Here is a 19,614-nt window from a genome sequence, read left to right on the forward strand (position 1 = left end):
CTTATATCAATGTCAACAATACGAGAATACAAAATTAAAATCATTTTTTAATGTCATTATGTTAATATATGACAACAATGAATAAATCTAATAAATAAAAAATTGTTTAATATATTAATTTAATCTATCTAAAGTGAAAATTTAATAATAATGTATACGTACCAGTATTTTAGTAAATAATAATCTGTTTTATAATTTTATTGGTAAAAATAAAAATGGAGATTCAAAATCTTTTTAGTCTTGACCATATTGACGAAATCTACTGAGGATTGCTCATTGGTATTTATTCACATAAGTATTCATTTTTTGTTACACGAAATGTTGAAACTAATAAAAATATATAGATTTAACGGCCACACTAGGTGTTTGACATGGCGTTATTCATTTGGGTAAATAACCCAAAAATTACCTCTTATACATCATTTGTGCAAGTACTTAATTGAACGTTTAGGCGAATTTATAAATTATAGAAGAAACGGAAAATAATATACAACAATTTTTATTATATTTACTACAACTACATAGTAATATTTAATATCTTAAAAATTAGGTTAGAATTTTTTAATTTTGTTATAATACTTATATGAGAATGTAATAGTTTTTATTAAAAAAAAATGGATATGGGGTACCAAACCAATAAATAAATTAGTTACGTTAATAAATATAAATTATTTAACAATATAATACATTTTAAACAATACTTATATGTACATGTAAACTGTTTATAACATTTATGTATACGCATACCCATTAAATCGAAATAACTAGTTTTACATTTAATACTGTATATTTACGTCGAAATTAGTTTCTGGATGTAGTAGTAGGGCTGTACACTGAATTTTAAAACAATTTTTTTTACTCACTTAATTTTAATTATCTATCTACGTAGTCTTTTATTTGGTCGAGCATACGAACGAAGTTGCTCGTATAGGTAATACACAAGAATTATTATCAACACCGACTGATAACTTGAATTTTGCAATACTAATCTAGAAGACTTAAAATTATGTGTTGTGTAGTTGTAATAATTGTGTTATTATAATCGTTCATACAGTACATACAGATCGTTTTGAAAATGATGTTCCTTACTGATATAGTTCAATATTAATTAATTTCAATAACAGTGAGATAATATATTATATAAGTACAAGTTTGTAGAATATTGTTTAGTGATGTTTACATGATTTATATAATATATTATAAAGTTTCGCTTCAATATTAATTCATCGTTAGCCATGAAGGTTACGTATTCCTGGTTCATATATTCATGTTTAATTTTTGGTACGTACTTGAAATATTTTATAATATTGTTTACAATATAAATATAAATAACATTAAATAGATAGTCAAGTTGGTGATATAAAGTAATGTGTAGGTAAAAATGTTTCCATCTATATTGAAATGCTTTTAGTTATTAATAAAAAAATATAATTTGTTGAAAACAAAAATTTGCCATACATAAATATATTATATTAATTAAGCAAAATTAAAGTGATGTGATAAAAAATGTTGTCAATATAAATAATATTGTATAACCGTATACACATGTATTAAATTTAAGTATATTTGTATTATTATTTAGTATAATATGATATATACTAATAAATTAAAACAAAAACCTAAAAAAAGACTTAAAATAAAATTATTGTATTACTTTTACTCGGGTTAAATTTTTGTAATTAAAAATAACATGAGAAAGTACGTGGTTTTTATATTATACTTACCCATTTGGCTATTTGTATAAAATATTTAGGAGCTACAACTGAGATAATGTTATTTGTATAATATATAGAGCTTCATTAAATCGAAACAGGTACACTACAAAAAAAGTCATATATAAAATTGGTCTTCATTTTTTTCTCAGTTTTTAATTTTTAACAAACTGTAGTGTAATATTTCTATTGATAAAATAAATATGTATTATCTTTTTTTACATTCAAACGTATTTTGATTACACGTATGTCAATAATTGAATTTATAAAATGACCATTACACACTTTGTGCTATCAATTTAAAACCTTTTAACGATCATTTTTAAATTGTGTCCGGATTATCCAAGTATTAATAATTTTATTGAATTTATAAAAATTATTAATTCAATATCAGAATATTTGACATTAAACAATGAGAAAATTTTTTTTTTAATAATTATATTAGACCTTATTTTTAGAAAAAAAAAGATGATGTATTTTTAATAGTTTTAATATTAAAAACTTTTTGATCGATAAACGATTTTTATTACACAAGTGTAAATAACAAACATCAATTATTTATTTTTGCATTTAAGTTTTAAATTATATTATTAATATTTAATTAATTTTTCTCTTGTTTACTTATAATTTATAAGTTTTGTTATTGTTATAGTGTTGTTATTATTATATATCACTGTTTCTGTCTCAACTTAATATAAAATAAAAACATAATAATTTAAAACAAAAATTCTGATTTATAATATGAAACTATTTAACATTACAAATTATATTTTTCAGGAACAGATGTTTTTTGTGATAGAATACTTGAAAAACGACAAACTGTTTCATCATGCAAAATGTTGGTATATGATAATAGTAATTATTATAATATTAAAATTAAAATCAAAAATATGTTAGCTCAGTGAGATACTTGGACCTCAATATCCTCAACGAGCCCTTGTCCTCTATATCAAATAATACACAAGATATAGAGTAGTACAGTAGACACATATTGTAAATAATTATACATTTTTTATTTTCATACATTATATACAAGCTTATACATTTCTCAAGACTCTTGATTACTACCTTTTCATGTATATATATTATTATAGTATATGTATATTGTATATAAATGTAATTATATATTTAAAGGTTGTAACAGATAGAACTAACTTTTGGAATAACTTTGGTTCTAATTGATATTTTCAATCTTTTTTTTATTTATCATGAAGAGAACCTAGCGCTACATGTATAATTTAATTTTGTTTTATGTATGTATTTATATATTCTCTGTATATAATATATAATCGAGATAAAAATATTTTGGTGAGGTTCATCTTGAAAAGAAGGTTTACTTCATCAAACTAACCATATCTCTGAATATTGAACGAATGCTTTGTACTTTAAACAGTATTAGTATTTATTTTAATATGTATTTAGTACAAATAAATATAAATATTCATTTTGGTTATAAGTTGTGGTAGAATATTGGTATATTACCATTTAATTTATATTGAGTTGCCCTTGAAATAATGATATTTGTTTTGGTTTAATGTGTAATTTTTAAAAATATAACTAAACTTATTTTGTAAACCCGTGATTAAAGTTTGGAATTTTTAGATAAAAAAAAATTATAAAACACCAAAAGTATTACTTTCTATTACTTTCTATATTTGATATGTAATATAAAATATTATAGTTTATATTAAATATTGATTGTAAAACCTTACACATAATTTACATTCAAGTTTTTACTTTTATTTTAAAGTAGAGACCAATACAAATGTATATCTGGCCAATGTATTGATAAAACATCAATTTGTGATGGAACTCGAGATTGTAATGATGGGTCTGATGAAACTTTGGCATTATGTAATACAGTTCGGTGAGTTGATTTTAATAAAGTAATTTTTATACTTTAATAAATATTTTAAATTTAAGGTGTCAAAAATATACATTCCGGTGTAAATATGGGGCTTGTGTAAATACAGAAAGTAAATGTGATGGTGTAAGACAGTGTGCTGATGGATCTGATGAAGAAAATTGTCCTGGTCCTATTTATATATCTGCAGATCCATTAACACTAAAACTTAATAATATAACACAAATAACGACGGAGTCCAATAAAAAGTACTTAATATATTTTTTTAGCTGAACAAATAACATTGGCTTTATTTGTAGACTATATAGAGATTTTATTCAAATAAAAGTTAACTTTTGAATTTTTTTAAAAATTCAATTATTTAATTGATTATGACCACAATAAACATAATACTGTCATTAAATTGTATAATTTTTTATAAATGAGAAAATATAATATGAAATCTAGAGCTATTAATAAACCTATAAGTACAATAAGCACCAATATTCATAGTTTTAAGTAGATAACGAATTTTTTTGGCATTTAAATTTTTTCTTTCTATTCCTCTATCACGCAGCCATGCCAGCTAATTTGATTTATTATCCTTAGAATTATTGACACGAACTTTTTTTTATGATAAAAATATATTTTATCTATATATATTAATGTATTTATTAAATAAAATTTATTTATTTTTATTAAAAAAAACTATTTAAAACCTCTATATTGTGTAAACTACACGTTTCAATTAATTGGGATGTTATTATCAGAATCATTTTGATATACAGAAAAGGTTAAATATCGATAAGTGTATAGGCTTCAGGAATAACATGAGATGTATTATCAAAAAAACATGATGATAATATGTGCAAAATAAAAATTTAGATTTTTAAACTATTATAATTATGTCGTGTATTCTAGAAGGCAAATAAATACCAAGAAGGGAACTTCCTGAACATTAGACATGTAATGAATTAATCCAGTTATAAATTTAGGTAGATTAGGATGCGTGACGTCAAAATGTAATTTTAATTCTTAGTGTTTTATTATTTAAGGAAAACATGCATTTTACCAAGCCTTGAAGGAGTTATATATTCTTACGAAGGTTTAGATGAAATTTTATCTCACGGGACACTGATTAATAGTAATCGCACTATAGTCGAGAATTGTGAAATTGGATACCATAAGGCTTACCCCATTAGTTCTAGGGTTTGTCAGAATAATGGAACATGGTCATCGAAAACTGAGAAATTATGTTTCAGTACGTTACGTATTGTAATATCAATATTAAAATAATTACTTAAGTAAATACTATATGTCCAATGTTTGGAAATGATTGGTTATGATTTTTTTATAGCTATAGAAATTTATCCATCTATATTATCAAATGATTTAAATGTTAATTGTGGTCTTTAGATTGTGTAAGTTCAATATTTGTTTTTCTCTCAAATGCACTTACAACATATATAAATCACATTCATAAAGATTAGCTGAATTCAAATTTGAGTGTTTGACATATTGGTACTTATTATATTTTATTACTATTTCAGATTTTATTCAAATTTAAAAAAAAAAAAATTTTCGTAAATATAAATAACATTTATTTATTTATTAAATCGATATATTATCATGCTCTTTAAAATATTATTCTTTATAATTATTGTTATATGTGATTATAATAATAGTGAGCTAAAATCTTCTTATACCATCCACAGTATAAATTATTCTTTATTCTATACGTCGTATTATTACATTTTAATAACTGTCATCTGTAATTACATTCAAATATTATTTTAGAGTGCGGTAGATCGTATATCGGACATCGATTATTGATCGATAATGGAATGACAGCACATGTTGGAACAGCACCTTGGAATGTAGGAATATATCGATTTAATAAAGAGAATTCCAAGTATGACTTGATATGCGGAGGATCGCTAATTGCTCCAAATTCTGTCGTTTCTGGTAAAAAGCATTCATGTATTTCGGATTTAAATAGCTACAACAATTAATTTATATCAATTTTAGCGGCTCATTGTTTTTGGAAAAATGGTATGTTATCTAATAGAATATCAATAAGCGATGGTCTATATAGAATTGCTGTTGGGAAATATTATAGAAATTACACAGTTATTGACAATGATTTTACTCAAATAATGGATGTAAGTTTTTTGATTAAAAGTAGAATCCTAGAAGCAAAATATAGGAACAATATTATATTATAAATAAATCAATTTTATAGGTGGAAACAATTTATCTGAAAGAAGACTATTTGGGATATAATCGTTTCTATTCTGATGATATAGCTTTTATCGTGTTATCAAATAGAGTTAATATTAGTGATGCTGTTGCACCAGTTTGTGTTGATTGGAATAATAGATATAATGTAACAAATGGAACTCAAGGAAAGGTTGATTTTTGTTATAATAAATATTACAATTCCGATATAATATTTACATATAATATTAGTATACCACTTTTCAACATTGTCTAATTATATAATATAGGCAACTATTGTAAGATACTCTTCTATAGTATAGTATGAAATAGAACAATAATAATAATAAAAAATCTCATAACTTAAATTAAAAATCATTAAATATTATTCTTATTTCATATTTGTTTCATGTTCAAAATAATAATACTTTTATCAGTCGGATTTTAATTAACTAATTACATTAATTATGTGTTACCAACATTTATATAGTTACATTAAAAAAGAGAATAATTTTATTTATTATTAGACTAATTTATATTTTCACAGATTGTTGGTTGGGGATATACAGAAAATGACATACCAAGTCCAATTTTATTAGAAGCAACTTTACCGTACATTGATTATAATTCTTGTCGATGTATGTACACCAATGAATTCCAAAAGTTTGTGACTTTTGATAAATTTTGTGCCGGATCTACATCAGGTAATAAAATATTTAATTTTTAATATTGGAAATCAATATTTCAATTGTTTATCAATAAATACAATATGCAATTATATGTACCTATACATTTTTATTAAATAATATTACTTATTAAACCTTAACTTTTAAATCTTTAAATCTAAAGTTTTCAAGATTATTTTAATTATTTGATTAAATGTAAAACAATTTATTATTCAAATTATTTATTATTATAATTTAAATATAAACTTAACAACAATCTGAACAGACCGGTGTGTGCATCATCTGTCATTTTACTATATATGTGTTATTTGGTAGGCATACAGTCAAGAATGATTAAGAATATTATACACACTGCCGCTAACAAAAATACAATATTATTATTATTATAAAAGTCACATGACATTAATAAGTTTACGGGGATATAAAAATAACGATAATTTTTATGGTGTATGTGTGTGTGTGTGATAATCAGCTGTTCTATTATGCAGTTCGAAAAAATGATATAATATAATAAATAATTCAAACACAATAATAAAATTTATTCCACGGCGGAAAAAGTTGACGTTAGAATAACGTTTCTTTAATTTTAGGACAAGGAGTTCGCGAAGGTGACAGTGGTGCAGGCTTGATGTTTTTGCATTCTGATTTTTATTATTTAACCGGAATAGTGAGTCTTAAGGATCCATATACAAATAATTCAATTGCAGTTTTTACTAATGTTAGCACCCACATTAATTGGCTTCGTGAAATGTATAATAAACATAGTTCTTATGGAATGGACAATATGCTGGTAATTATATTAAAATCATCTATTCTATTTGTAATTTATTTAAACCTGGCTTTTACTTTTGTGAAAGGATTTATAACAATTCATTTTTAACAATAGTTAATTTAAATTAAACTTACTATGACATAATACAATATAGATAATACCTAAGTGTTAAATTTTACTATCATTTATTACGTTTAAATAGATTTTTTACGTTAATAAATGTTTAATTGCGTATTTTTTATAACTGACTATTATTTTTTTCACAATAATAACATTTATTATTATTCTACTTAATAATTTAAATAAATGTTTAATGATATCACAGACTATTTTATATGATGAAGACCGTATATTTGTTTCTTGATAGGTGTTAATTTTAATTTTTAATTATCAAATTGACATGTATTTTTAAGTGTCAAGTTTTCCTTCAAGTCAATCAGGTTTGGAAAAATTTTTTAATTTTCAATTAAATGTTTTATAAATATAATTATTCCAGGTTACGACAAATGCATGTGTTTTACCAACTTCGGAAGGTATTATATATTCTTATGAAGGTTCAAATAAAACTTTATCTCACGGGACATTAATTAACCCTCATCGTATTGTAATGGAGAATTGTGAAATTGGGTATTATAAGGCTTCCCCGATTAGTTTGAGGCTTTGTAAGGAAAATGGACAATGGACATCGATTATTGAAAAATTATGTTTCAGTAAGTTTTGTATTGAAATGATCACTTATCTTTTCAATTATCATTAGACCTATGCTTGAATATTGTATGTTTATGTTATAGAAATATGTCCACCTTTATTATCAGATAGTTTAAATATTAAATGTACTCTATATGGTAAAATATCTGATTGTTCAAATCCATCTGTACCCGATACAATAGCTATACCAGCATGTAAGTTTACACATTCACTACCAAATGGACAAGAAGAGACTCCAATTGAATTACATTGTCAGTCCAATGGAACGTGGAGTGATCAGCTATATAAATGCATTCCATGTAAATATAATTATTATATTACAAGTCATTCATTTATACTTATCTTACTAAATTATTTAAATTGTTTTATTTTCTATTAAGTTTATTATATAGGTGATAATATTTATTACATATTGTCATCAATATTTGTATTCATTTAAAATTTTAGATTGTGGTAGAGTATATTCAAATAGCAATGTATTGATCAATAATGGTATGAAAGCTAATATTGGATCAGCTCCTTGGAATGCTGGAATTTATCAATTAAATAAAGAGAGTTTCACGTATGACATGATATGCGGAGGATCATTAATTAGTTCAAATATAATTGTTTCTGGTAAAAAATAAGCATTATATTTAAGACCTCAAAAAGATAGATCATTGTTAAAATAAATAACATTTTTAGCGGCTCATTGTTTTTGGCAAAAAGATATGCTGTCTAAACGATTATCAATTAACGATGGTCTATATAAAATTGCTGTTGGAAAATATGATAGAGATTACTCAGTAATTGACAATGAATTTACCCAAATGATTGATGTTTGTTATTAATTTAAAAGTAGTGTCTTAAAAACTAATAATAATATATATTATAAATAAAACCATTTTATAGGTGAAAACAATTTATATAAAAGAAGGTTATTATGGATCTTACGGAAATCATGCTGAAGATATAGCTGTTATCATGTTAAAAAACAAAGTTTCTATTAGTGTAGGTGTTACACCAGTTTGCGTTGATTGGAATAGTAGATATAATGTATCAAATGGAGATCAAGGAAAGGTTTGTTTGATAATAAAGTATAAATCGAAGTTATTATTTAAATTACAGATACTATAATATTATCATTACTGATGTATGATAGGTTAATATTAGGTAAGTGGCTGTATGAATTTCCATGTATTATACAAAAAAAAAAAATATCTTATAATTTAAACTGTAAAATTATAAAATTTAACATTGTTTTTATTTTAATATATATTGGTTTGATTAACAAAATAATAAAACTTTAATTAATCAGATTTTAATTGACTAATTATACTTATTAGTTATTACCAACATTAACATGTGTATATTAAACGTGAGTAATTTTATATAAAGATTATAAAACTATTTTATACTTTCACAGATTTTTGGTTGGGGTAAAACAGAAAAAGACGTGTCAAGTCCCATTTTATTAGAAGCCAGTTTACCGTACATCGACCATAATTCTTGTCGAAGCATGTATAAAAATGGATTTGAATCGTTTGTGACTATTGATAAGTTTTGTGCCGGGTCTGCATTAGGTAATACAATATTTAAATACTATTATTTGAAATCATTTTTTTGATTTTAAATTTTTTTTAGAATCAAAATTTGACATCTTAAATAATTAACATTAATTTTATCAAGGGTTTTTTGAGCTAAAATTGATGGCAGTTGCAATTCTCCTTTAATTATTTTTAGAATGATTTTCTATATCTATATTTTTGTGGTTTAAATAAATTTTTTTTTAATTTCAGATCAAGGGGCTCGTAAAGGTGACAGTGGTGCAGGCTTAACGTTTTTACATTCTAATTCTTATTATTTAACTGGAGTAATGAGTGTCAACGATCCATATGCAAACAATTCAATATCGGTTTTTACAGATATTAAGTTTCACATTCAATGGCTTCGTATGCTGTATACAAATAATGATTAATATCAAATAATTTATTTTCATTGTAATCCTGATCAATATTGAAATATTTATATTATATTATTATATATTATTATTTTTATTATTTTTATATTATTATTATTTATATTTATATTTATGAATAGATTATTACTTTTGTGTTACAATTTTTGACAGTACATCTTTGCACATTTATTTGTTTAAATAAAACTTAATTACATTTTTTATTGATGATTAAACAAAAGTTTATGTACGTTTTTTTAACAATATTTTTTATTTTCAGAATCCTTATTCAGAATATGTATTCAATAAAGCTTGAAAAAAGTTATTTAGAAATACATATCTGAATAAGTTAAATAGTGAGTTTATTATATTCATATATTACGGCATACAAATTTTCATTTCTATAATAAATAACAATAGTATAATATTATAATTGAAATCAGAATACTAAACATTTTTTTCAATACAGAGTTGTAAACAAATAATCTATTTAGAATGCTGAATTACAAGCTGTTATTATTGATATCAATTTCGGACGGTTATCTGTCGGCTTTATTTACAGAGAAAACGATTGAACATATAAAGCCGTATAAGATATCAATCGATCAGAAATGTTGTGTAGATGGGAACCGTAGGAACTCGTAAGCAGATTGGTTAGATGGCTAAACGTTTTAGCCAAAAATGCTCTTGTACTTTTAAAAAATTATCGTAAAATGTAACATGTCCCTGGATCCACCGCTTCTCCATCCCCCTATTATCATTACTGCGGTGGGGGTGACTACAACTTACGACAAGTGACGACGACTATCGACCTACGACGTTTGCCATATTATGGTCAGTGTATTAATTATAACTAAACATAATAATTATAATAATATATACAAATGATCAAAATGCATCTTCAAGTTAAACAGTCAAATGAACATATAAAAACAGCTTTTATGGCACTAAAAACAGTTCAGTATAACTTCGTGTAGAAAAAAAAGCTAAGTTAAAAAAATACATGTAATGACATTATACATTTAGTAGGTTATGATCAAGTCGAGACGTGATAATATAATATGGAAAATTTAGTAAGATGTAATTTTGTTATATTGATACCTATGACGAAAATGAATAAGATCAATTGTAAAGTTAAACACTTAGTCAACATATTGTTTACCTCTTTTGCAGGACGTGTAACGCGTAAGTTTAGTATAGAAACTTAAATAAAAACAAATAAGTAATTACCATAGTAAATTTCGTAAATAAATTAATAATTTATACACAATATATTGACGAAGTGTTTAATGTGTTCATCGTATATTGAAAAAATATATAAAATAATCGAAAAATATATTTGTAGTTTACTTAACTAATGATATCAGTAAGAATATTTATATATTATTAACTCAACACTGTCATCTAGCTATAATATAGTCTATCTGTTACGCCGTGTAATATAACCATAAATATCTGTTTATACGTCTTCCTTTATTACTATAAGTCAATATAACATGCAATATTATTGTTATTGAAATTTAGGTAGTGCTTAGTTTAGGTTAAATTGCGAAAAAAATCTGAAAATAGATGAACTACCTACTAACAAACAACCATTTGTTGAAGAAAAATAGTTTATTGATAATTTTAAATCATAAAAATTAAATAATAATAACAAGATGAATTACAACAACTCTACTAATGTATTTTTTACATTATTGCAATGTGTATTAAAAACAAACCTAGAATTTAATTTTAGAAGTTTCAGCCAAATTCGTTAAACCATTCCATCGAAATTTTAGTAAAATCGACGAATTCCTATAAGCTCTGATTCAACTAATTTCTTAGAAAATCATTGCCAAAATGTGATTCATAGTTTGTTCTACTTCTATACTATAACGTGTTAATAAATTAACTAGAAACTGCTGTTTCTTTATTTGCATTTAAATAGTGCGAAAAATCAGTCATATGCGTATTAATGTATATAGATACATAAAAAAATATAAGCGGAATTTAATGTAGTAGTCTACAATCAATTTTAGAACAAGTCTATACTCACTCACGTTCATTTTCATTGCCATATATCTATGTAGTTTGTCCTTCGATTGATCATGTAAACATGTATTCATAGCTGGTAAGATATATACAAATCAACAATTTTTACATACCAGTATATCATGAAATAATAATATAAAAGACCCGAATTTCAGTGTTTAGTGTTGTAATCTATGTTGGTATTATCAACTTCATATGATTATCTTATAAAGTTCAAAATTAATTGATTCTCATGTTCTGTTTTTCAGTGGTTATTATAATATCATATAAAAGCATATTTTACTTAAATGTTTATTTAAGTTATGGTAAAGTACTATTTTAGTATTCAATGTCGTTAATTTGATATAAATATTGCATCGCCATTTAAGGTTGATATTTATAATAATTATATTTGCTTAATTTATAGCTGAGCATTGGCTAAGAATAAAGTGCTTGATTCCTGGTTAATATATTCATATTTTTGGTAACTAATATCCAAAGTTAATAAGTTCTGTTTATCAGTGCTTATTATAATATCATATAAAAGCATATTTTAGTATACTTAAATGGTTTTTAACGTATGGTAAAATATTATTTAGCATTAATCGTCGTTAATTTGATATAACTATTGCATTGCCATTTATGGTTAATATTTATAATTATATTTACTTAATTTATAGCTGATCATTGACAAATAGAGTGATTATTTCCTGGTTAATGTATTCATATTTAGTTTTTGGTAACTAATATCATTGTTAACAATTATACAATAATACAAAAATAAAATCATGTTATTATGGCATTATTTTGATACAGCGAAACCTGACTTAACTAACATCTGTATACATATAACGAACACTTCTCTTAACAGTTAGGTAATGTACTTAATGTTTTTACGGATATTTTCTACACAATGTATAATAAATTTTATATAATATTTTTACTGAGCTGTTTATGGACAATTGAAATATGATATTTTTATTTTTCTAAAGGATTAAAAGTTTTTCACCTGGTAAAATTTATTGAACATTAAATACAATATATCCCGAATAAGTCATGTTTAAATCTATATAGGTTTAAAAACTTAATTTAATGTTTTTTCTTACGGATTCACATTGAAGTAAAAATTTTATTTTTATAGATTTTCGAAGTTAAAATGTTGATGAAATTACATCAACCTATATATACTAATCGTATTATAAATGATTTTAATAGTTTGGACAGTGTGGTATAGTTTTTATATTTTATATTTTATTTTTATCCCAGACGTATATGATATATGTTTAAACTTTTCATTTTAGAAGTTAAGTTTAATTAGTTCCAATATTTTGTTTTTGATTTCTAAAAAAAAAAATTATAAAAATAATCCAATGGCTTTTTACAGAATATTGTTAAAGCTAATATTTAAGCCCTTTTTTCTAACTGTTAGATATTTGTGGACTGTATAATAAACTTATTAATATTAAATGATATGTGTTTATTGTATTAATTGACAATATTTTAGCGGCGAGTGTCAGCCTGTTTCACTGCACCTTAACGATCGGTGGAAATCAACGAACTGAACGTACAATACGATACCGCGATCGCGTAGCGACGATATCATAATCAAGTCTTATCTATTGGATTTATCCCAAACATACACCCCTATTGAACTACAGTTTCAAAATAATGATATGATAAAATCTATTAACATTATACATAAATAATAATATAAAAATAATAATAGTATAAAAAATAATAGTATACAGAATAAATAATTTTAGCATGACACCGCCAATATAAATAATAAAAAATATTTTTTTTTTTTACATAATTTAATTTTCCTATTGGGTTTGTCCTGGTAATGGACACACCAATCTAACTGCTCTTTTCTTTATACCGCCACGCGTATTTACCTCCACAACTCTTGTCACACCGTCCTGCCCTGGATGTATAATGCCGTAACTCGTCCCATGTTCCACTGGAGAGGTGGCACATTTGTCACCATTGTTCCAACCCTAATATCAGTCTTGGCTGGTTGATGCCACTTAGCTCTGACCTGAAGTTGATTCAGATATTCCCCGCTCCATCTTTTCCACATTCCCTGGGTAAATTTTTGAACTCTTTCCCATCGCGATAAGTAATTTTCTTTTTTATGAGATTGATCGGATTGAGGTAAAGATACGAGTGAACTACCTATTAGGAAATGCGCATGGGTTAATACAGCTAGGTCGTTTGGATCATTCGATAAAGGTATGAGGGGACGCGAGTCTATACACACTTCAATTTGTACTAATACAGTATACATTTCGTCGTATGTTAAATTAATATTTGCAACTGTCCTATTTAAATGCTGTTTTACTGACTTCACTGCAGCCTCCCACAAGCCCCCGAAATGCGGTGCCCGTGGTGGAATAAAATGCCACGTTATAGAATTTCCGTTCAGAAATGATTGAACATTTTCCTTATGTTCCTTGGAGTCCCATACATTTTTTAACTCTTCGAGTTGTTTATTTGCTCCTACGAAATTTGTAGCATTGTCGGTATAAATGTGTTGGCATATTCCTCGGCGTGAAATAAATCGCTTTAATGCCGCAATGAAACCATCAGCAGTTAAATCATATACTAATTCAATATGTATAGCCTTAGTGCTAAAACAAATAAAAATACATATATATGCTTTACTGATTGCTGCATTTCTTCTGTGGCTAGATTTTATATATAACGGACCCGCATAATCTACCCCACATGTCTCGAAACACCTACTAGGTCGTTCTACTCTGTGTTTGGGCAGATTACCCATTATTGGTTTTACAATTGCCGGGTTTAATTTAAAACATTTTATGCAGTTATATTATATTATTACCTTTTTAGCTATGATTCTACCTTTTATTGGCCAATATTGTGATTGTATAGTACTCAGCATCGTCTGTGCACCTGCATGCATTAGTCTTTCATGCTCGTGTCGAAAAAATAATGACGAAAAAGGTTCGATGTGCGGTAATATAATTTAATATAATTTGTTTCTGTTCATACGAAATATCGGACGCATTTAGCAATCGGCCGCCGACCCGCAACACTCCGTCCTTATCGATAAACGGGTTTAGCGCGAGTAAATGACCTTTCATTGATACGCCAGTTTTAGCTCCACTATTTATATTATTTAAAATACGTAATTCTTTCGTAAACGCATATTGTTGAACTACTTTTATTAAAGTCATATTAGCCGATTGAATTTCCATCACGCCTAATAATCCATGTCTTTTTGTTTTATTTTTATTTTACATAATGCATTGTTTAGAAAACGTAATATATATGCCACGACGCGTATCAATTTTTTTCATGATGAGTATAGATTAAATATATATATAATTCGTGCGTGTCCGTTATTGCTATTGTTGTCACTAATTGTATCTTTTCTTCCGCACACACTTCCGTTGATATATCTTGGTTATTATTATCCGGTAATTTATTGAATTTGACATTATAATTTTGGAGCCACGCTGGTCCATTCCACCACAGATAATTATTTTTAAGTTCAATTGTCATAAGTGCATCCACGTGATAATATGTCTGCCGGGTTTTCGTTCGATTTTACGTAATTCCACTTATATTGCTGCGTTACTTCGTGGATTTCACTTACGCGATTTGCTACGTATGTTTTCCATCTTGAAGATTCCGCCGCAATCCATGCTAATACTACCTGCGAATCTGACCACCAATATTGTTGCGTAATGTGTATTCGCAAAATAGAAATAATATTTTTTGCTAATCGTGCTGATAAAACAGCAGCGCATAATTCCAAACGGATGATTGACGTGGTTTTGAGAGGAGCTACCCGCGATTTCGCACATATTAATCGCACGGCTACCTCTTGCTCGGCTGATATACTACGAACATATAAACATGCGCCGTATGCGTACGATGACGCGTCCGAAAACCCGTGTATTTCTATGCGCGTACAATTACCGGTATTTACCCACCTGGGTATTTTAATTGTATTGATACTTTTTAATTCGTACCAAAAATGTTTCCACTTCGTACGGATTTACTCTGATAAATGTTCATACCAATCAACTTTCTCTAACCACAATGATTGCATGATTATTTTCGCGACAATAATGATTGGCCCCACAAGATCTAATGGGTCAAAAAGACTAGCGATGTGCGACAATATTTGACGTTTTGTACATGCTTCAGTTTTGGATAATTTTATTCTATACGATAAGTGATCACTGTGTGGTTCCCAGAATAACCCGACCGTTTTTACAACATCTTCACCTAAATCTAACGATGTGAATTCATTTGAGTTGACATTGGGAATATTTTTAATTAACTCGTCGTTGTTTGCTGTCCATTTGGCCATAGTAAATCCTCCTTTGCCTAATGTGGAAATTAAATCATTACGTAATTCTATAGTTTTTAATATCTTGAAACCTCCTGTTAAACAATCATCCACGCAAAAATCGTATTTAATTATATTCGATATTAATTTATTGTTGGTTTCTTCTGCTAACACTGATAAACATTGTATGGCTTGAAAACTCGCCGATACTGTGCCATGTGCGACAGTATACAGACGATATATTGTAATTTCTTCATCTTTGTTAGGCCGCCACAATATTCGTTGATAATTACGATGTGATTTATCTATCCAAATTTGACGGTACATTTTTGTAATATCGCTTGAAAATGCATATTTATGCGTTCTAAAACGTGCGATAATTTTAATTAGGTCTTCTTGTATGACTGGACCCTTCATTAATACGTCATTAAGTGATAAACCTGCATCTGTTTTACTTGACGCATCGAATACCACACGTAGTTTTGTTGTACGGCTATCTTCATTTACCACGTATGAGTGGGGGATATACACACAATCGCGTCTATCATTATTTATTTCATTGTCGATTACCTCTTCCATATGACCAAGTTCACAATACACCTGCACGAAATCTCTATATTGATTATATATTTCCGGGAATTTTGCTAATCGCCGTACTAATGACAAAAATCGGCGCATAGCGATATCATACGATTTGCCTAACTGCACTGCATTATCTTTTAATGGTAACTTAACAATAAATTTTCCTGTCTCATCCCGTCTTGTATTTTTTGTAAAGTGTTCAACACAAAGTTTTTCTTCATTTGACCAATTTTCTTTTGATATACATTCCTCTACTTTTCAAAACATTTCAATTTTCTCCGATAAGCTAATATCGTGTTCCGTACATGTAAACATACAACTGTTTAATGCAATCTCCGCGTCCTGTGCATTTCCTCCCGCCACTATCCAGCCCCACTTTGTTTCTTGTAGGTGTAGGCCAGACGGATTAACTTTGAAAATATTATTACCCATAATCTCCCAATATGTGTCCGCTCCTATAAGTATATCTATTTTTCCGCGTTGAAAGAAATGCGGATCTGCTAATGTGATATTTTCGGGTACAGCTGATTTTAGTGCATTGCATGTATTTGTTGGTAAACAACCAGTTATTTTTGATAATACTAATGCTTGTCTAATTAGTTGGAATGAATTTATCCGTGATCGTATTATTATGCTAAGTTTGTATTCCGCATTATGTTTGCTTTCTGCCACACCAGTAATAGGTAAGTTTACCCTTTTTCGTGGTAAATTTAATTTTTTCATTGTCTCCTCGGTGATGAAATTACTTTGGGATCCACTATGTAGTAACGCACGGTATGTGTACCATATACCGTCCTTACCTAATATTTGTATGATTGCTGTTGCTAATAAAACCTGTTTATTATTTTTTGCTCGCTCTGTATATACCGACGTAAAAGACATCGCATTTGCTATTGAACTTTGTTCCGTTTCTTCATCATTGCCTTCTATCATATCGATCGGTTTGTTATCTGATGAGTTATCTCCTTTATTTATTTGTATGTTTTTACCCATTTTTTGTATTATTCCTATGCAACAGCGAATTACGCGATCTGTCGCATTGATTGCATTTTCGCGCTTTGCACTGGTCCACTGTGTGATTTGTTCGGAAACAATTTTTACATATTTTAAGTTCACTTATTTTTTTTATGCGATTCTCCACATTCATTTTTATAAATTTTGGGCATCTATAAATTGGATGTGGTTCTTGTCACATATAGCACTTCATACCCGTTGACGACTCACCTCTAGTGGTATAACTGTGTACCTTACGAGGAATTGGTTTTGTCTTTTAAAATTTTTCTTTTGAACTTTCCACCGCCTCCAGAATTTGACAACGCTCGTGTAAAAAACTAATCATTTTATAAATAGTAGGTAATTCATTTTGTGCATTTAATGTTTCCCATTGGCGTACCGTATTTGAATCGAGTTTCGACGTTATCACGTGTAGCAGTAGTGCACCCCATAGATCAGGATCGTGATCTAATGCTTGCAGGGCCTGTCTATGCTGGTTTAATGTATTTGTGAATTGCCTTAATTTTTCTGCTGATTCGTCACGTATATATGGTAACTCATAAATACATTTTGTATGCGACAGAATCAATAACCGTTTTTGTTATACCTATCTGTTATTATTTTCCACGCCAACTCGTAATTAATCTCGGTTGTTTCTAAATTTTTAATTATTTTTGATGCCTCCCCTGATACCGACATTTTTAAATAATGAAATTGTTGTACTTTTGTTAATCCCTCATTTTCGTGCACTAGTGATCTAAATATATCTTGAAATGCCGACCAATCTTCAAACGACCCATTGAATATCGGTATTTCTATAGGTTTTAATTTTATGTAGTTTGATTTTTGCGCTAAATTGTTTGACTCCCTTACTATACAATTTTTATCCGCTTCTTTAATTCTATCGTTTATAGGCGCTAACTTATCCTCAGCTTTTGCGATAAGATCGAAATACATATCTACAAACGTATCTCTATAATTCACTTGATCCTCTTATGTCTTTAGCCTCTATATGATTTTGTATATTATCAAATTCTTCCCACAATTTTTCTATTTTTTCCTTTCATAATCTCAATTGCGTTTTATTTTTACTGTTCTCGTCGGATTAGAATGCCTGAAAATTTGTTAATTGGCTCTTTATCTGTCCTCTTCTTAATTTCCACTGCGCTAATTCATTTTGTATTGCATTTGTTGCTCCCTCTCCGTCATTTATTTGACCTTATTGAGCTGTAGGCATTTTTCACACTTGTTATCTGTCTGTTCACCGCTATTTGAACTTTGGATCGAAATTTATATTGTTTCGTTACTTTCCAAATATTCTATAAATATTTTACTTCTCGTGCTTAGTATTTTACCTTTATAGTTTTAATATAGTATTTCCACGTTATTGACTATATTATAAAATCCTATAATTATGACCAAGCTTCCTCTTGTGCGCACTACCTTATGTATAGGTGATGTTCACTTACCTTATATTTTACTGCTTTCCTGCTGCAGTCCTTGAATTTGAGCTCCTCTTCTTTACTGAATGCACTTCACCCGCGTTAACACAATTTTATTTTAATTATTATTTTACATCCGGTTCGTTAGGACCATTTAATGTTAGATATTTGTGGACTGTATAATAAGCTTATTACGCTGAATGTAAATTTAATATTAAAATATATGTGTTTATTGTATTAATTGACAATATTTTAGCGGCGAGTGTCAGCCTGTTTCACTGCACCTTAACGATCGGTGGAAATCAACGAACTGAACGTACAATACGATACCGCGATCGCGTAGCGACGATATCATAATCAAGTCTTATCTATTGGATTTAACCCAA

At 27.4% G+C, this 19,614-nt stretch overlaps 2 protein-coding genes across 2 annotated transcripts in view; both read left to right on the forward strand.

Annotated features, from left to right (window-relative positions):
• Positions 1-10,070, forward strand: part of LOC132922591 (uncharacterized) — a 40,760-nt gene extending 30,690 nt beyond the window's left edge. Inside the window, exons 35-37 of the mRNA XM_060986171.1 lie at positions 8,830-8,997; positions 9,344-9,500; positions 9,717-10,070. Coding sequence (XP_060842154.1) covers positions 8,830-8,997; positions 9,344-9,500; positions 9,717-9,895 — 504 coding nt within the window. The 3' untranslated portion in view covers positions 9,896-10,070. The remainder of the gene's footprint in view (positions 1-8,829; positions 8,998-9,343; positions 9,501-9,716) is intronic.
• Positions 903-4,525, forward strand: LOC132919174 (modular serine protease-like). Its single transcript, XM_060980554.1, has 5 exons — positions 903-1,281; positions 2,490-2,550; positions 3,463-3,579; positions 3,636-3,824; positions 4,477-4,525. Exons 1-5 carry the CDS (start codon positions 1,236-1,238, stop codon positions 4,508-4,510), a joined length of 447 nt encoding a protein of 148 aa, XP_060836537.1. The 5' UTR covers positions 903-1,235; the 3' UTR covers positions 4,511-4,525.
• Positions 10,071-19,614: the final 9,544 nt, after the last annotated feature.

Source organism: Rhopalosiphum padi, chromosome 2 (genome assembly GCF_020882245.1).
Source record: "Rhopalosiphum padi isolate XX-2018 chromosome 2, ASM2088224v1, whole genome shotgun sequence".
In the NCBI taxonomy this organism is placed as follows: Eukaryota; Metazoa; Arthropoda; class Insecta; order Hemiptera; family Aphididae; genus Rhopalosiphum; species Rhopalosiphum padi.